This window comes from Neofelis nebulosa, chromosome 4, assembly GCF_028018385.1.
Source record: "Neofelis nebulosa isolate mNeoNeb1 chromosome 4, mNeoNeb1.pri, whole genome shotgun sequence".
Taxonomy (NCBI): domain Eukaryota; kingdom Metazoa; phylum Chordata; class Mammalia; order Carnivora; family Felidae; genus Neofelis; species Neofelis nebulosa.
In genome coordinates, this window is record NC_080785.1 from 93,952,711 (window position 1) to 93,972,428 (window position 19,718).

The 19,718-nt window shown below is 44.1% G+C and overlaps 1 protein-coding gene and 1 long non-coding RNA gene across 5 annotated transcripts in view; both read left to right on the forward strand.

Annotated features, from left to right (window-relative positions):
• On the forward strand, positions 1-5,831 carry LOC131509563 (uncharacterized). Its single transcript, XR_009260575.1, has 2 exons — positions 1-1,946; positions 2,196-5,831. It is a non-coding gene; the product is annotated as an uncharacterized LOC131509563 (long non-coding RNA).
• LOC131509559 (STARD3 N-terminal-like protein) overlaps positions 1-19,718 on the forward strand; it is a 55,630-nt gene that overhangs the window by 27,318 nt on the left and 8,594 nt on the right. For all 4 annotated transcript variants that reach the window (XM_058725438.1, XM_058725437.1, XM_058725439.1 and 1 more), the window contains 5 exons: positions 7,032-7,109; positions 10,240-10,317; positions 12,113-12,166; positions 12,281-12,398; positions 14,333-14,428. In XM_058725438.1, coding sequence (XP_058581421.1) covers positions 7,032-7,109; positions 10,240-10,317; positions 12,113-12,166; positions 12,281-12,398; positions 14,333-14,428 — 424 coding nt within the window. The remainder of the gene's footprint in view (positions 1-7,031; positions 7,110-10,239; positions 10,318-12,112; positions 12,167-12,280; positions 12,399-14,332; positions 14,429-19,718) is intronic.

Sequence of the window (19,718 nt, forward strand, 5' to 3'; positions counted from 1 at the left end):
CTTCCCCATGACTTTACATAAGAATTGTTTCCAGAGCCAAGAAACAATTTTCTTATTTTTCTCCTCATTTCTGTGTCATTTAGTGAATTCTGTGTTTTTCCAAAGGGGGGGATAGTGCTCTTTTCCAGCTGATTTTGACCTCTCTTGTTCTGTGCTGTTATTTTTTAAAACAAAGGCTAGTTCATTTAAAACTCACTTTGAAATTTGAATTCATGGTGTTTTGTTCTCTGTCAGGAGTTAGCGAACTATAGCCTGGGGGCCAAATTCAGCTGGCCTGTTTTTATAAAGTTTTATTGGAACACAGCCCTGCCCATCTGTTTACCTTTTGCCTGTGGCTGGCTTTTGTGCTATAGTTGACTTGAGTAGTTGTGACAGAGTCCCTCTGGCCCACAAAGGCAAAAGTATCTATTTCCTGGCCCTTCTCAGAAAAAGATTGCTGGTCCTTGCTTCAAAAATGTAGCATGCCTCTGGAATATGTTTTAGATGTTACACCTACTTTTCTAATCCCCATGTTTAAGAGTTTTCTTGCATTTATTCTTTACTTTTTCACAAAGAGATCATTCATCTTTTATTGAAAAAAATGTTCAGAACCATTTGGAGGTTTGTCTCGATCTTGTCAGGTCTATGCAGTTATATTGTCAAATAACTCTCTAGACTAGTACTATCCAATGGAAATATAACGCAAGCCTTGTAGACAATTAAGTTCTCTAGTTGCTACATTAATAAAGGTGAAAATAGGTGAAATACATTTTAATAATATATTTTATTTAGCCCAATATATCTGTTTTCTCCCAAAGCCTTGACTCTGTTTACAAATAGGTAATCTCTTCCAAATGCTTTCCTCACAGGCAAGAATTGTTTAAAACCACACAAGCCAGTGATATGATGCACTAATTTAGAGTCTCTCTTTTTATTATTTGTTCCACATGTATACATTAAAGAAAACATTTAAATTAACATATATTTCAAAGGAGTAATATGTTTTCAAAACTAGTACCTATCAAGAAATAAAAAAGAAATACATCTTTTTAATTTATTTAAAAAAATTTTTAAAGTTTATTTATTTTTGAGAGAGAGAGAGAGAGCAGGGGAGGGGCAGAGAGAGAGGTAGAGAGAGAATCCCAAGAAGGTTCTGCACTGCCAGCGCAGAGCCCAACTCGGGGCTCAAACCCACGACACTGCGAGGTCATGGCCTGAGCCGAAACCAAGAGTCAGACACTTAACCGACTTAACCAGGCACCCCTTATTATTATTTTTTTTTATTTTACGGAGAGAGAGAGGGGTAGAGGAGGAGAGAGAAAGAATCCCAAGCAGGCAGAGCCCAACGTGGGACTCTGTTCCACAACCCTGGGATCACGACCTGAGCTGTAATCAAGAGTTGGATGCTAAACAGACTGAGCCACCCGGGCACCCCAGAAATACATCTTTCAACAGGAAAGCATAGCAGCAGTTTTAGGGAGCTCATGTAAAAATGATTGTAATGACAGCACAAAATCAAAGCATTTATTGATTTACCACCAAGATCACTACCTACTTTTAAGTGAGGGAAGCCTGGGGGTGGAGCTGTGGTGAGGGATTTGTAGGATCACACTCACCTCCCTCCTCCCTTCAACTGAGTGAAGTGGACTGAACTCTGTTTTGTTCCTCAGGAGGGATTGGTTGATGTCTGTGTGCGACAGGTTATAAATGAAAAAAATCACCAGGCCTAGCAATTAAGAGATGTATTTTTGTTTAATTTTTTTTTTTATTGAAGGTAATTAACATACGCAGTGTTAACATTAGTTTCAGGCATCAAACATTTCAGCGTTTCTGTACATGACTCGGCGCTCATGCAGTAAGTGGAGTCACCATCTGTCACCAGACAACACTATTGCAGTCTTACTGACTTTGTTTCCTGTGCTGTGCTTTTCATCTCCATGATTTATCTATTTTATAACTGGAAGGTTGTACCTCTTAATCTCCCTTTTCTTTTTTTTTTTTTTTTTTTTTTTTTTTTCAACATTTTTAATTTATTTTTGGGACAGAGAGAGACAGAGCATGAACGGGGGAGGGGCAGAGAGAGAGGGAGACACAGAATCGGAAACAGGCTCCAGGCTCCGAGCCATCAGCCCAGAGCCTGACGCGGGGCTCGAACTCACAGACCGCGAGATCGTGACCTGGCTGAAGTCGGACGCTTAACCGACTGCGCCACCCAGGCGCCCCTTAATCTCCCTTTTCAATTTCTCCCAGCCCCTCCCCGCCAACTCCCCACTGACAGTTCTCCATATGTAAGAGTCTGGTTTTTGTTTGTCTCTTTTTTTCTTCGTTTGTTTCGTTTCTTAAATTCCATGTGTGAGTGAAATCATTTGTCTTTCTCTGTCTGACTTACTTCACTTAGCATTATACTCTACATCTAACCATGTTGTTGCAAATGGCAGGATCACATTATTTTTTACAGCTGAGTACTATTCCATTGTGTGTGTTTATATAATGTATGTATTTATATTATATGTATAATATATATGTGTGAGTATGTGTATATTGTGTGTGTATATATCTATATATATATAGATAAATAGATATGCACACCACATCTTCTTTATCCATCATCTGTGGATAGACACTGAGGCTACTTCCATATCCCAGCTTTTATACAATGCTGCAGTAAACCTAGAGATGCATATTTCAAATTAAGAAATGTATTCTAAAACTTTTCCACTGACTGCCAGTTGCCCCAGTTATAAAATGAAAAGATCACACAAGACTATATGATCTTTAAGATAGCACATCTTGACTTTTTTGGCAAGGTTTGATATTTTGGTTTGTTTTTTTTTTTTTTACCTTCAGTTTCTAGTTGTGTTTGATTTAGATTGTCAGTCCTAACCTGGGCTTTTCACCACACACTGTACCATATGCCTTTTCTTTTGTGGTCTGTTTCTGTAATCACTCTAATCACTGAAATCCATTGTTCTTCTCACCTGTCTACACACATACTGAGTGTCAGACATAGGCTTCAGATTTAGGTGTGGCAAGCACCACAGAAACGTTAGTAAGATTTGAAGTTTAGCGGAGCAGATACAGCACATATCTTACACTGCCCTATCGTGCTGGTGTTTGAAAGAGGAAAGAAATAGCGCCAGGGGTGCTTAGGCCTTCAAAAGAGGAATGGGACTATGCAATCATAACAGTAACCCAAGTACTTTGCTTTATATATGACTTCCAATTTAGCCAATTTTTCTCCTTTCTCCAAGGAAGCAAGATGGTCAGGCCAAAAATGAAGACTCATCCTTAATTAATTTGCTTGTTTTGTGTCTCTCACATTCCCTATCCAGTTGAAAAGTAAGCCCTGTGGGATGTGCCTGCAAAATAGATCCAAGTCATGACGTCTTCTCCATTTCTACCGTGGCCACCCTCAAGCAAGCCAGCGTTATGACTCCCCCGGACTCCTGTACCAGGAGCCCAACTGATTAGCCAGCTTCCATTCTTGCCCTCCTAATATCCATTCTCCTCCTAGAAGCCAGAGAGATTTGGGGCGCCCGGGTGGCTCAGTCAGTTAAGCATCTGACTTTGGCTCAGGTCACGATCTCGCAATTCGTGGGTTCGAGCCCCACTTTGGACTCTGCCTGGAGCCTGCTTTGGATTCTGTGTCTCCCTCTCTCGGCCTCTCCCCCACCCATGCTCTGTCTCTTTCTTTCTCTCAAAAGTAATAAATAAACATTTAAAAAGATTGTAAAAACAAGCCAGAGAGACTGAAAACAACAAATCAAACAATGTTACTTTCTATTTATAACCCTTCTGATGGACCAGAGCACTTTTGATAAAATCCAAGTGCCGTAGCTTGGCCAGCATAGCCCCCAAGGAGCCTCTCCAGCCTTCCTTTCCCACTCTCTGTTCCTGGCCCTCCTGGATAAGCCCAGACTTGCCTCCTGGTCTCAGGACAGAACAAGCTCCCTTCTGTCTTGGACCTTTATACTAGTTCCTTCTAAATGAAAATGGTTCATTTCCTTTATCTTGATGCAGATGCTGACGTCTTATGCTGGTATCTGTCAGCTTAGATCTCACCACAGGGAAGGCTTCCACTTAGCGTCCAACCCAAAGAAGTCAACCATCACTTCTGTCGCACTGCCCTGCTTCTGTTCTCTGTACAGCACGTATTTTCTTGTTTGTCATCTCTCACTCCTTGCTAAAACATAAGTTCCATAGAGACAGGGATACTGTTTTGTTTACTGAAGTATTTAGAACCATATTCGACACTTAGCAAGTGTTCAGCAAATATTCTGTGAATGGATAAAGATCTCATGGCACTGGTTTGCCAGTAGGATTACATTAGGGACAGATTGGCTGCGAAGCTGTGAAAGGAATCCCATGCAAGGTGGTGAGAATCGGAAGGAAAAAGTTAATCTTAGAGGCATCCTAAAAAAATAAGTATGCTGGGGGCGCCTGGGTGACTCAGTTGGTTAAGAGTCCTACTCTTGATTGTGGCTTAGGTCAAGATCTCACGGTTTATGAGTTCAAGCCCCACATCAGGCTCTAGTGCGGAGCCTACTTGAGAGTCTCTCCTTGTCTGCCCCAGCCCTGCTCACTCTCTCTCTCAAAAAATAGATAAATAAACTTAAAAAAAATTTAAAGAAACGTAAGTATGCTGATAGACTTATTGATAAGCAGAGTTTTTTTTATCTCCAGTATTCAGGAAGGAGTCAAGATTTAAACAAAAATTTTTTTAATGTTTATTTATTTCTGAGACAGAGCATGAGTTGGGGAAGGGTGGAGAGAGAGGGAGAAACAGGATCCGAAGCAGGCTCTGGGCTCTGAGCTGTCTGCACAGAGCCCGATGTGGGGCTTGAACTCACAGACCGCAGACTGTGAGGTCATGACCTGAGCCAAAGTCGGACGCTCAACCAACTGAGCCACCCAGGCGCCCCAGGACTCAAGATTTCTAATGATAGAACATAAAAAGAATAGGATCAGCTGTGTCAGAACTGTGGGAAGAGATTCCATGTGAAACTAAAGGCAAGTCTATGGGGAACATCTTGAGGTAGAGCCAGAGGTTTTGAAATTAAGAATTTAGAGCACAAGTTGGAGCTCTAGGTAATAGATTTTCGATTTCTCTGTTTAAAGGCCAGGCAAAATCAGGGTCTTTTAAAGTATGCAGATACCGTGGAAAACCTTTTTCTACTGACTGTTTACTGAAAAACTGTTATCAGCAGCTTGATTCCCGGGCTCTCAGCCAGGACGGTGGTCTCTGCGCCCTAGGTCACTTAGAGTAATCATTCTTTTAGTATTTTAGAGCTTGGTAAGCTTCCTTAGTCTGGATAGACACAATTGATAAGAAAGACTACATGGTTGGTTGCCTTTTAATAATTCTTTCCTTTTGCTCCCAAGTTTTCTGTTCTGTTTGTTATTAGGGGTCTATAGTCAAGCACATCTATAGCCCATCTGCACAAACTACACAGAAATCTAAACCCCCTTAAGAGATTTTAAAGTACTGACTAGTGTTTATAGTAAACTTTCATTTGAATAACAAATACATATACTTGTAAAAGTATCTAAGCCAAGAGGAGCCTTCCCTTGGGGCAACTTTAATTCCAGTTAGGCCGATTAGCAAACCTCGCAGGGGTGTTCCTTATTAATTTTCTCCCCCTTTGCCCAGGTCTTTGGCTCATCCTCCTTCACTTTGTCCTTTTTCAGATATCTCCATCAGTTTACCAGGACAAATGATGTGTGTACTCCAGATCAGAAATGGGAATTTACTGTTGCACGTCCTGTGCCCTAATCCACGGGCCCTAACAGTTCTGGTGTCTGCTTGGGTGCTGCCGCAGGTGCCAGACACACGTTCCATTACTTGATTTTTTTTTTTAATTTTTTAGGGCGCCCGGGTGGCTCAGTTGGTTGAGCATCCGACTTCAGCTCAGGTCACAATCTCACGTTTCATGACTTCAAGCCCCGCATCGGGCTCTGTGCCGACAGCTCAGAGCCTGGAGCCTGTTTCAGATTCTGTGTCTCCCTCTCGCTCTGCCCCTCCCCTGCTTGTGCTCTCTGTCTCTCAAAAAATGAATAAATGTTAAAAAAAATTTTTTTTTAATTTTTTAATGTTTATTTGAGAGAAAGAGAGACAGAGACAGAACTGGAGTGGGGGAGGTGCAGAGAGAGAGGGAGACACAGCATCAGAAGCAGGCTCCAGGATCTGAGCTGTCAGCACAAAGTCCGACGCGGGGCTCAAACTCACGAACCGCGAGATCGTGACCTGAGCCGAAATCAGACACTTAACAGACTGAGCCACCCAGGCGCCCCTACTTGATTTTTAAAACAATATTTTCTATAGTGTAATATGTAGAATCTGAACTTGATCGTTTAAAATTCATCTTGGTAGGAGAATCGAGAGAGGACAAAGTTTATCATCTTAGGGCTGATTTTTATCATTCACTGTAACTTCATCACATTTGATTGTAGGTCTGGTCTTCCCCTTATTTCATTATCTATCAAATGAAAAGTATATATGAAAATTGCTAAGAGGGCAGGATTTTCAAATGCCAGGAACAAATAAAAAAGAAAAACCAGAGAGAATATCTGAACCTCTATCTTGTGTCACAGTAACTGCTGTCATTGATCTTTGCTAAGATCAGGGGACCCGTTGGCCTTCCAAGACCTTAAACAGCAGAGACTGGTCAGAAAGTGAGGGCAGGCTTGGAGGAATGTGACTTGTCTTCTTTAAGATTATACATCGGTATGTTTGAAGATTTTGTCTTAGAAGAGAAAAAAGAATCATTTTTGAACATTTTAGTTTGCCAAAGTAGGAACTTGTTTTTTACAAGGCATTCTTTTTCATTATATGTTTATATTTGTCAAGTGAATGAATTCAGAATTGAAGTGGGAAATACTATTCAGCATTTTTCTATTAGAGTTGATGCGTGTTTCATTCCTCCCGTTTTAACATTCCAGGGTTCTGAGATGGTAGGCAGAAAAGTGTATATGAGAACAACCTTACTTGTATATTTTCTTGTATTATTTTCACACGTAAACCTCTCAGTTTTACTTCTCACCATCCTTCCCAGGTGAATGGAGGCATTGAGAACACCTTAGAGAAGGAGGTAGTGCGCTATGACTACTACTCCTCTTACTTCGATATATTTGTAAGTATTTTCTGTTTTCCATTTTATTTCAGATATGATGAATCTGTAACCAAAAGGTAAATTTCCCCTGAATAGATCTCCTAGTCTGTGCCATTCTTCTGTCCTCTCCTGAACACTGTCTTTCCTTTCCCCTCAGTTACTGGCCAAGTCAACGCTCTCTCTCTCGCTGTAAGGAATTGTTTGGTCATAGGGAGGAGAGAAATGAGAGATAAGGGAGGGCAGCAGAAGGAGCCATTCTGTTTTCTTGGAGGAGAGCCTTTATTCTTTTCGTAGAAGCCGTGGATGTGTCCTAATCACTAAAAGGAAAAGTGACCTATTTATGTAATAACTTGATGACAATACCATTCCTTTTCTGCCTTGAGATAGATTTCTGAGTGTACTTTTAATAATACTGTTTCGTTTTTCTAGAATAGTTTTTGAGGAAAGTTCCGTATTGGTAATCCTGACCAACATTAGTCAGTTACGGAATTACACAGATGCAGTTCTCTGTGGATGAGGCCTTCATTTCATTCAAAGAAATGCTTGCACTCTTTCTAGGGCATTCTGTGGCTTTCATTGGGCTTGGTACCTCTTCCTGGTATCTCTTTGTAGCGGATGGTGTAAGCAAGTCAGGTTCTAACGTTGTGTTGGATGCAGGATAGGCAATTAATGTTCGCGGTGAGTTCCTCCAAATTGATTTTAACCGCATTAATCACTATCTCTAGAAGCTTTATGCACACCGGTTAAGAGTAGGACCCTTCACGTCAGAAAAACCTGGGTTTGATTCACAACGCTATCACTATTTGTATCCATCTTTTAATATATTGGGTCTAAACTTGAGTTTTTCATATGTAAAATGAGATCACCATAGTTCTAAAAAGTAAATGAAATACTATATGGAAAACATTTAGCCCGAGGATAGATACCTCCAAGAAACTCAGAGAACCACCTGCAGTCACTAATCAACATCATCATTATTTTTGGTCGAGAATTTTAATAATCGGGTGATTATATTTTCTAGTGGTTTTCAAATTATACTAGAAAGGCTTTTGTGTTGTGGTGGTTTTATTTCTGAAGGGGGCTGCAGAAGTGTGTGGGGAAGGAGGTAAAGCTCCCGGGAAGTAGAGGTTAGGTTAGGGTTCCCTGTCACAGCCCCTTGCAACCTAGGTGGTTCCATTTTTATCTGTATGGTACGTTTGAGTCCCGGTAGGATTGTGCTGAAAAAGTGTTTGGCTGCTACAGAACGTTTGGAAGACCACTGATACAATTTAATCCCCTCATTTGTCACATGAGGAAAGTGAGTTTCATGGTTTCAGTGTCTTTGCCTACCTGCTCCAGGTCATTGAAGCAGGGGGAAAGAGCATGTCACATCCCACATCTTGATATTTCTTTCTTCTAAAGCTATTGACATGTAATAGCAAGATTGATTTCTCTTCTCTTATTTCCCTTGCTGAATTTATCTTCACATAGCCTCAGCCAGGAAGCCAGATTCATCTACCAGCTAGACCACCAAGGGTTGTCTGTCCTTTATGTGTAGGGACTTAATGGTCCTGGACAGATAGGTGGAGCCCATTAGCTCAGACTGAAAGGACTGGCATATCTGGCCTGGAAAGTGAACACAGCTTCCAGGAAACCTTGGCACCCAGGAGACTTTGAGATAGAGGGCTGAAGAAGACTCATACTTTTTTAAAAAATATTTTTTCTAATATTTATTTTTGAGAGAGAAAGAGACTGAGTGTGAGTATGAGAGGGCAGAGAGAGAGGGAGACAGAATCCGAAGCAGGCTCCAGGCTCCGAGCTGTCAGCACAGAGCCTGACACAGGGTTTGAACTTAGGAACTGTTGAGAGCATGACCTGAGCCAAAGTCGGCCACTTAACTTACTGAGCCACCCAGGTACCCCAAGACTTATATTTTTTGCCAAATCCAGAACACAGGGATAGAGTTGGAATGAATAGAGAAGCTAAACTAAGTTTGCAGATTGTTGGAAAACACACTTTTTTAAACTTTTCTTTTAAGGTTATTTATTTTGAGACAGAGAGTGTGAGAAGGGGAGGAGCAGAGAGAGAGGGAGAGAGAGAATCCCAAGCAGGCTCCATGCTATCAGAGTAGAGCCTGATATGGGGCTTGATCTCACAAACTATGAGATCATGACCTGAGCTGAAATCAAGAGTCGGATGCTTAACCGACTAAGCCACCCAGGTGCCCTTGTAACGACAGCAGAAAATTAAAAACAAATACAACCCGTGAACTTCACTTATGTGAAAGGATCTTAAGTGTGGCCCGCTAGTGAATGGCTACAAAAAGGCCGTTGGCCTCCAGCCTTTTAGCAGTTTAGATTCATGAGGAACTTTTGGCAGCCCCTGGCCTCAGGCATTGCTCAAGAGCTGCCTGACTTCTCCCTGCCCACAACAAGGTGTCTCTTCCGAGGAAAACTGGTAGAATCTTATTCTCCGTGTGTTCCTCACTAGATGAGAATTACTAAGACAGCTGTGACATAGTGGCTAAGTAGAGTCTGGCCACCTGGGTTCAAGTCCTGGCTTCCTCACTAAGCAGTTGTGTGGCCTTGCACAACTTTTCTATCCCCTGTATGTGTATAACGGGATCGATGATAGTAGTTGACACATGAGGTCATTGAGGAAGGGCTTACATGGGCTAATAATACATATAAAGCGTTTCACAAAAGTCCCAGAGGCACCCTAAATTTATCAGATGGTAGCTACTAGGGTGGACAGAACCTTCCCAATACCCCCATAACCCAGAGATTTACAGTGGACTTTACTAGGAACCTGGTATCTCCCAAAAGTGAGTGTTTGTACCAGGAGTGGAAAAGTCAGCTCTCAGAATGTTTTCTCGAGTCTTAACAGGATATCAGAAATATACGTGCACTCAAATGGAAATGAAAAATAAACATTAATTATAAATTCTTCTGTTGATAATGGGAACTGAATTTGAATCCTGATTTGGGTGGCATTGCATTCATTCTACAGCAGAGATCCCAAATACTGGTCTTTGGACCGGTGGTGGTCTGTGGCAGCCTTCAGCTAAACAGAATGATGAAGACACTTCGGTGGGTTCTTCCTAAAACTCAGTGATCTTATATTTGTATCTATTTTTTTTTAACTTACCTTGTCATTTTTTTTTTTAATCTAGCTCTTGGCAGTTTTTCGATTTAAAGTGTTAATCCTCGCGTATGCCGTATGCAGACTGCGCCATTGGTGGGCAATAGCGGTGAGTATGTCAGCACGGTGAGCGGTCCGTCTCCTCCAGTGCTGCTGGCCCAGGCCCGCTCACAACAGGACTGGGCTGGGCCCAAATGCACCTCTCATCTGGGATGAATTCTACCAGCTTTTCCTGAGGCCCCTTCCTCCACACTTCCGTAGGTTTAAGACCAGGGCTTTGTTCCAGTAGTGATGAGTTCCTACCTTTGTCTCTACGGATACCGCCCCAGTTGAGGAACGTAGGGACCCATCAGTGGTTCTTTGCCATGCACCAACTCGCCCTCTACTGCATTTTACAAATGAGTGATAAGATCAGTACCTCTGTCACAAAGATACTTGGAAAATTTCCCCTTTGCTCGTTGGTGATTTTTCGTGACTGACTTGCTGCTTATTTTCATCATTGCTTGTCTTGCTGTTTTATCCCCTCCCCTCCCTCCAGTCTTCTTTTAAAATTTTTTAATGTTTATTTTTTAGAGAGACAGAGTGAGTGGGGGAGAGGGAGAGAGAGAGGGAGACACAGAATCCAAAGCAGGCTCCAGGCGCCGAGCTGTCAGCACAGAGCCTGACGTAGGGCTCGAACTCACGAACTGCGAGATCGTGACCTGGGCTGAAGTCAGACGCCCAACCGACTGAGCCACCCGGCGCCCCACCCTCCTTCCAGTCTTAAAGGGAAAAGTTCCCACGCTGCCTTTTACTGTTGCCTTGAGGCTTCTTGAAGGCAGTGGTGTTTTTTACTCATCCCTGTTTCTTTGCATCTAGCACAGAGCTTTGGCACATGCTGTTCACCCTCGGTAAATATTTATTGGTTGAAAGAAGAATTATAAGCCATTCTGCCTCAATTATTTTTGCCATGTCCACAGATGCCTGAACACTCGCCTTTTTGAGAGCTCTAAGAAGGCAGGTATATGGGGGGAATGCTGAGCTCCCCAAGCTGGAGTGGCCTGCTCAGGAACAGCCTACAGTTTTGTTTCTGGAGTGAGGCCTCAATCGGTGTGGGCCAGCGTGGTGTGCCCAGCTGAGGATGGGGTTGTGCTTCTTTCACAGGACTGTGTTGATTGGTTTTGATTCTTCCTTTTAAGAACATTTACAGGGAGGGACCAGCCAGCTGGAACAGAAGGTCGAGTCACCTGATACCTAAAAACGTACTGAGTGTCAGCATACAAAGTTAATTAGTGTCAGAATGTAAAATACCTTCTCTTCCAGGTAGCTCAACTGGCTGGGGTGTGTGTGTGTGTGTGTGTGTGTGTGTGTGTGTGTGTGTAGCAGTTTGCTAACAATGCTGACCCTGCACTTGGTTAATACTTCCTGAGCTTGACACCCATGTCCCCTGACCTCCATTCTGTCAGTCAAGGCTACTGTGGGCATCACACTGGTCAGCTGTCACATTGCTAGGATCCTAGTTGGGGGAAGGAAGGACAAGGCCCAGGTCCCGTGGGATTGTCTCTGGGCTCCCCAACCACCAGGGGGAGCCCTGGCTCTGTATTCCAGGGGTCCCTCCTGTGGGGCGAGGTCTTTGCAGGTTGGACCTTGTGGGGGACAAACCTGAGTGTCCCAGCACACCAGCCTGCTAGACCGAGGGAGGAGGGGTAGCATGAGCAGCCAGTCAGGGATCAGGCACCACAAAGAAGCCCACTGTGGCCCCGTCTGCATTTAGGGGCTGGGGACAGGGTGATGTGGGAGGGCCCAGGCTGGCAGAGCTGCTCTAGGCCTTAGGTGCTTCTGGCGCCGACAGGTCTCTTTGTGAGGAGGGGGCTTCCCAGCGTAAAATGTCTAACTCGAATGGTGCTGGGTTATGTGTCTTTCAGCTGACGACAGCAGTGACCAGTGCCTTTTTACTTGCAAAAGTGATCCTCTCAAAGGTACAGCCTCCCACGTTTTCTGTACAATTACCGTCTATACTGGCGAAGGCTCATGTTCCAGTGTGAGCTCCTGGTAACTGCATTTCCCTCTCCTGGTCACATCTGTCCTTCCAGCTTTTCTCTCAAGGGGCTTTTGGCTACGTGCTACCCATCATTTCGTTCCTCCTTGCCTGGATTGAGACGTGGTTCCTGGATTTCAAAGTGTTACCTCAAGAGGCAGAAGAGGAAAACAGTAAGTGTCTCCCAGGTTAGGCTCCTCAGATGGGCTGGGGACCGAGCCAGAAGGAAGAGCCTGGAAGTCAGATTTGAAGGGAGCCACACTGGGTGGGGTAGGCAGATCTCGGGTCTCCACCGTGCAGAGGACCCAGCAGAAATCCAGAACAGGGCGGAGGACAGGACAGTGAGAGCACATGGCTCCTCTCTGGAGCTGTGAGGCCAGACTTCTCTGGAAGAAAGTGTGAGCCCTGGTGAGAGGGACAGTCAGACAGCAGAAACAGCCAGCACCTCATCCCCAGTGATGGCGGTCCCAGGACACCAAGCACTTTGTGCATCTGAAGAGGACTGTTCCTTAGGGACACAGGGATGGCAGACACGATAGGCTGAGCTGAGACAGTAAGTCTCAGAGTCCGCGATCCTGCCAAGTCTCACGTTGCTACCTTACAGCAGGCGGTGGCCTGGAAGGGGCCCCAATTAGCACAGGGGGTGCCTGGTGGGGGAGAGTGGTGGGTGAGTGAGGAACCCAGAGGGCAGGAGGGGGAAGACAGCAGCCAGACATGTGTGCTCAGCTCAGGGTCCACCTCCCCCTGTGAGTAGCAGAGGGACTCCTAGCGATCTGTGACCATGAGCCCTGCGGGGCGGCTGTCATCTCCTGCGTGGACTCATGTGGATACTGACCAGGAAGGCCCAGTGATGGACTGAGCTGCATGATTCAGTATTGAGCTAGAATTCCTCTCTGCATGATGGCCTGAGTGGAAGCCCACGGGCCACATCTGCCCTCTGGTGGTGACATGTTTGAAACTCAGTACAGAGACCCAGGCCTTTTACCACGTGCCATGGTTATGTCCTTCATGCGTCTGGCTCAGATTGCCCTGCAAAATAGGAAAAATAACGTCCTATGTCCTAGAGAAAGTGAAGTATGATTGTAACCTCAAGGGATAACGGAGAATGAATAAACATGTAAATGGATTTATTTTGAGTAATCTCATTTACAGAGTAGAAATCTATAAGAACAGAATTATTATTCAAGAGTGCATTTTAAACACCTGAATCAGACCTAGATAAGTCTTCTGTCGTGTGTCCTCTGTGCTTGTATGAAAACCTGTTGTGGAGCAGGGCAGGTACAGCTAATGGAAGTCACTTTTGGACTTGTGTATAAACATCAAATCGAGTTTGGGTGAAAGCATATCAGCTGTTAATGTCACTGGGGCTTGAATGCAAGAGTGATGCCACCACGTTCAAAGGCACTAACAGGGCAGAACTGGCGTCGATGAAAACGTGGAGCAGCGGGTACGCTCACGGTCACGAGCAGGCAGTGAGCTCACACCTGCACCTGCGATTCGGCCGCGGCTTCCTCCAGCTTCTCTCGTGTTCGCTCAGCTCTGGCGAGACTCGCCCCCGATGCTCCCTGTGCTCACGGGCGCCCGTCCTGAGCTTCCACATCAGTTCCTCCCCTTTTCTGTGTTTGTTCAATTTCCTTTTCTGGGGGGACCTTTTTAAATAATAAATCTTTCTTCCCCATCTTACTGATGCTTTCCACATTTATACAAGTCTCTCCACTTATTGTGCCTTACATTTGCTATTTCCCTAACAAAGTGAATACTGGAGGCCATTTGTATGACTTACCAGGTTGTTTTCCTTTGTGCTTTGGTTTTGATTATGGTGATTTCTGCAGGGAGGAAAGTGTTCTCCAGGGAAAGAGGCCCTAAATACTGAATCAAAGAATCCCCTGAGTCACAGGCAGGTTTTTAAGTCTGCTGCCATGTGCCCTCACAGCACTGGTTCATAGCGTAATAATAAAACCTATTTTTTGTTTGAAAGATTTTCTTTCTGGCAAGGGTTTTTCTCTTTTTTAGCATAACAACGACACCATTTTATTGTGCCTAACCTCGCTGAGAAGCTACCAGAACTGTGATGTCACTCTCAGCCTCTGAATTTCTTCCCTTCCAGGACTCCTGATAGTTCAGGATGCTTCAGAGAGGGCGGCACTCATACCTGGAGGTCTTTCTGATGGTCAGTTTTATTCTCCTCCTGAATCTGAAGCAGGTAACAAAAATGTGATTATCGTCTGTGTTTTCATCCATCATTCAAAAGCTCAGCCCTCCCTCCCTCTCCTGTCAGAATGCTGCTGAGCAGACTCTCACAGCGCAGGCACGTAGGAGACGGAAATAACCGAGACGTGGTCTTGATGTGGGAGCAGTGGGGAGACACAGAGTGTAAAATACGTGTAACCCAGGGACACAGGCCCCGTGTGACCGGCCATGTGCATCTCAGAAGACAGGCAGATGAGGGGAAGGGTCCGCTCCTCTTCTTACCCGTCATCCCCTAGTCCGACCTTCCTCCCGGGTCCCCGTGTCTGAGGGTGCAGCTCTCTCTGAGCTGAGCTGTTGCCCGTGAAGAAAGCAGAGCCTCCCTGGGGACTCGGCCCTTTCTTAGGCCTCACATCCCTGCCTTCTCCAGGCCATTTCCACCCTCTGTATTTCTGCCTCCTTTACCTCATTCATTGCACCGCTTCCTGTCTTCTCCACCTTTCCTTCAGCATTTCCTGCTTTGGTTTCTGCAGCCATTTGCTGCCTCGGTCACCCTCTCCCTGCCCTGCCGGAGCGCCATGTCAAATATAACAATTGCATTGTCGTATGGCTTCCTCAAACCACTCGATGAAGTGGGAGTCTCATTTATCCCTATTTCAGAGACCATCAGATTAAGGCACAGAGAGGGGAATCATTTGTGCAAGGTCTCTGGAGGAGTAGGAGGTGGTGGGATCTGAACCCCGGCTCAGTGCTGGAATCCGCGCTCACAGCTGATCCATGTGGGGCCTCTCAGTATTAATGGAAACGAAGCATTGACCACCTCTTCCCCTGCCCAGAAGCCTTCAGTGGCAGAAAGGATGAAGGAAGTCCTGGGTCCTGAGCCTGGCAGAAAGCACCATTTTAACCTCATTACCCAGTTGTCCGACCTCCTGGTACCGTCTCCATGTGTTCTCTTCTTAGCTTTGCTGAAAACATTGTGAGCCCAAGCCATCAAGCCATCGGGCAGCTTGCTTTTTCTGTTTGTCACACTGCCCCTCTGCAGGCCTGCTCTCCACGCACGGGAGAGAAGGCTGTCCCACCGCACCCCCACCCTCTGGCTCCTGGGAGAACATTCTCTGCATTTCCTAGGACATTTCTCCCACCTGTGCGGGCTGCACTGCCTTCAGCCCTGACTTGGCCTCGTTGTATCACTGGGGTGGAAACTTGAGTTAGAGAGACTGCGTTATTTCATTCCCCGCATTGAGCTTAGTAACTATTTGAAACACACACACACACAGGATAGTAAAGCAGATTCCAGGCAGAAAGAGGCATGTGAAAGATCAAAGGCCCAGCAATGTGACATAGTGAATCATTGGAACTCGAAGTACCTTGATATCCTGGGCTATTCGTATTTGATATTAAAGGAGGTTAAATCAGGAAGCATAGGGTCAGATGAACTACAGATGTGAATTGGCAGAATTTCTCTTCTCAGTCAGCAGAAGGTCAAAGAAGTATCAAACTCTCATTACTTCAGTATGAGGGTTACTTCGGGGAGATATTTTGGTATGTCATAGGACTTGTTCTTTTGGATAAAGGCAGTTCACAGTTTAGTCCGTGCTTTTGCACAGCTGTTATTTTTCTAACACTAGTAAAAGTTCTCAGCACTAATGTATTTACTTAATTAGAAACCCTAACTTGATATTCTCTGGACTATGTTGGATCTAAGCATGGGGTCAGACAAAATACAGATATGAACTAGCAGCCAATCTCTTTGTCAGGCGGCAGATACTCAATATTAAGTATTCAGTTTTTCATTACCTCGCTATGAGGGTTATTTCACTGAGGTTTTTTTATGTCATAGGAATCATTCTTTTGAAAAAACGGAGTTCACATTGTTCATGCTTTTATCTAGCTTTTATTTTTCTAGGACTAACAAAAGTTCTTGGTGCTAATATCTTTACCCCATTAGAAGTTCAGAACACCGGATAATGATAATGGGAGGAGTTACACCTTAGACATTCTTCATCAAACCTTCCAGTCCTGAATCCATTGGCTTCCTGCCTGTGACTTTTACCCCCACCTAGTGGTGGTTGGGAGCATGACCAGTTCATTGGATTATGGAACTGACCTTGAACATGGTCTGGGTGTTCAGGTAGCTTCTTTGTTCAAGACAAAATGCAGGTGAGTCATAGGCAGAGAAGCAGGGTTCAATGTGACTTACTCTATTGTATTATATTTTCATTGTATGAAGATGCAAGTTAGGAAAGAATTAAAATTAAAAACTGTTATTGCAGGGCTCAGTCAGTTGGGTGGCCACCTCTTTCAGCTCAGGTCATCATCTCATGGTTCATGAGATCAATCCCCATGTTGGGTTCTGTGTGCAGGGCATGGAGCTTGCTTGGGATTCTCTGTCTCCCTCTCTCCTTGGCTCTCTCCCTCTCTCTCTCAAAATAAATAAACATGTTTAAAAAACCTATTATTGGAATTAATGTATCTAGAAAAGAAGGTTCTCCTCTAAAGCATGGCTGGCTCAATAGGCCGGTGGCTAAAAACTACACAGAACAGGAGTCTGTGCTTCTGCTGCCCTGGGACTGACACAGTGCTGATTGGTGCCTGGGGGACAAGAGGGCATCTGGGTCCTGCTCGCCTGCTCTTGACTTTCCTTCTCCAGCGCCCAGGGCGGTGCCGGCACTTAGTAGATTTGTAACTGTGGAATGAAGGAATGAGGAGGGAGAAAGAAATCAGAGTCACCAAAAATAAAATGTTAGTATTTTTCCTTGTAAAGGTGTCGCTTGAATTTTAGCATCAGAGAGATTCTGAAAGTTAGCACCTTTCGTGACATGTGCTTCTAAGGAATGTAAAGGTGGTTTTTTGGGAGGTTTCTTTGTGGGTCTAACCATGTCCTGCTCACCTGTGTATTCAGTGGAAGGATGAGGAAGCACAAGCCTTGTCAGATGATTGGGCTCAAGTTGTTATGGTGGTCAGACAGCTGAAGTGAACCAGCCGTGATGCTGAGGAAAAGATAGTTCGTCACCTTGTAAATCATCTTCTAAATCATCTTAATACTTAAATTGAAGAATAGCTCAATTGCATTATATAATCTGTGATAATAAGCAAATCTAGAAGAAGACAGTATAATTCAAATTGGACACTTTTTAAAAAAAAATTTTTAACATTTGTTTATTTTTGAGAGACAGCACGAGTGGGGGAGGGACAGAGAGAGACACAATCTGAAACAGGCCCCAGGCTCTGAGCTGTCAGCACAGAGCCCAACGCGGGGCTCGAACTCACGGACCGCGAGATCATGACCTGAGCCGAAGTCGGCCGCTTAACCGACTGAGCCACCCAGGCGCCCCTCTAATTTTTATTAAGAATGGTAAATTGTATTGAAACATCACTGCCGAGGATACTACATAATCTTTATTAAAAAAAAAAGAATAGCTTGACTGAGTTATAATTTTCATACCATAAAATTCATCCATCATAAGTGTGCAATTGCATGATTTTAAATAAATTTACACTTTTTAAAAAGTGTTTTATGTTTATATTTGAGAGAGACAGAGTATGAACTGGGGTGGGGGTGGGGCAGAGAAGAGGTAAAGAATCCGAAGCAGGCTCCAGGCTCCGAGCTTTCAGCACAGAGCCCAACGCGGGGCTTGAACCCACAAACAGTGAGATCATGACATGAGCTGAAATTGGACGCTTAACCAACTGAGCCACCCAGGCACCCCAAGTAAATTTATACTTTTTGAACCAACTTCACAGTATAATATTAGAGCACTTTTTTCATCCGAAAGTATTTGTATCTAACCCTTGCTCCTATTTGCAGTCCTAGATAAACCACTGATCTCCTTTCTGTCTTGAAAATTTGCCTTTTTTGGGTAATTCATATCAATATAATCACAGAATATGTAGTTTTCTGCATGTGGCTTCTTAGGATAGTGTTCTTGATGGCCATTCATGTTGTACTATGTATAAGTTCTTTGCACGGCTCAATACTATTCCATTGTATGGATATACAGTGTTTTGTTTATTCATCAGTGGATGGACGTTGGAATTGTTGGCAGTTTTGCTGTTATGACTCATCCTGATATGAACTTTTAAGTGCATGTCTTTGTGGCGACGTTTGTTTTTCTTTTCCTATAGATTCCTAGGACAGGACTCACTGAGTGTTTGGCAAGTTTCTGTTTAACTTTTCCAGTAATTGCCAAAGCGTTCTCCAGAGTTGCTGCACATCTTACACTCCCTCCAGCAGTGTGTAAGGGCTTGCTCTCCCTGTTCTCACAGACAAGCCTCATGGCCAAGGCTGTCTTTTTGATCAGTTATTCCAGCAGGTGTGAAGTACTATCTCCTTGTGGTCCTCATTTGCCCAAAAGGACTGGTGGCCTCAAGATCCTGTTCATGCACTAATTAGTTATTCAGATATCTTCTTTGGAGAAATGTCCATTTCACACCCCCCCCCCCTTTTTTTTAAGTTATGTTGTTTGCCTTTTTACTGAGTTGTAAGAGTTCTTTATACATCCTGGATAAAAACCCTTTATCAGATAAAAGTTTCTTCTGTGATGCACAGATACTTCTTTCCAAGGTTGTAGTCTTTTCATTTTCTTTCTGGAGCCTTTTGAAGCTCATGTTTTGTATCGTGATGAAGTCAGAGTTTATCAGAATTTATTCTTTTATGGATAATGCATTTGGGGTCACATCTAAGAACTCCTTGCCTTAACCGTGTGTCACAAAAATTTCCTCCTATGTTTTCTACTGGAAGATTTTATAGTATTAGCTCTTCCATTAAGTTTATGGTCCATCGTGAATTAGTCTTCATGCATGGAGGAGGTAAGGAATGACGTTCACTCTTCTGCCCTCAGATACCTGGTTGTAGCTGAAGCATTTGTTGAAAAGTCTATCCTGTCTTGCACTGAATTAACTCAGCGCATTTATCAAAGTCCAGTTGACCATAAATACAGGTTTATTTCTGGACTCTCTGTTCTCTTCTGGTGACCCATATGCTCTCTCTGAACCAGGACCACACTGGCTTAATTAGTAACTGAATTCTGTGAGCTCTGAAATCAGGTGCTCTAAGACCTTGCTTGAGTGGCTCGTCCTGCTGTCCCCAGGACCCCAAATTGTGTCAGTAATAAACCTGTTCACACCCTCTGTGTGTGCGGCTTCATCAGTCTCAACATCCAAGTCAAATTTGGGGTGCGCCCCTCCCCCACATTGCTTCTGCAGGGTGACCTTATCGGTTCTCCCAACTGTGTTCCTTATCAAAATGATTTTGCCTGTTCTAGGTATTTTGTGTTTTCATGTCAATTTTGGCATGAGCTTGTTAA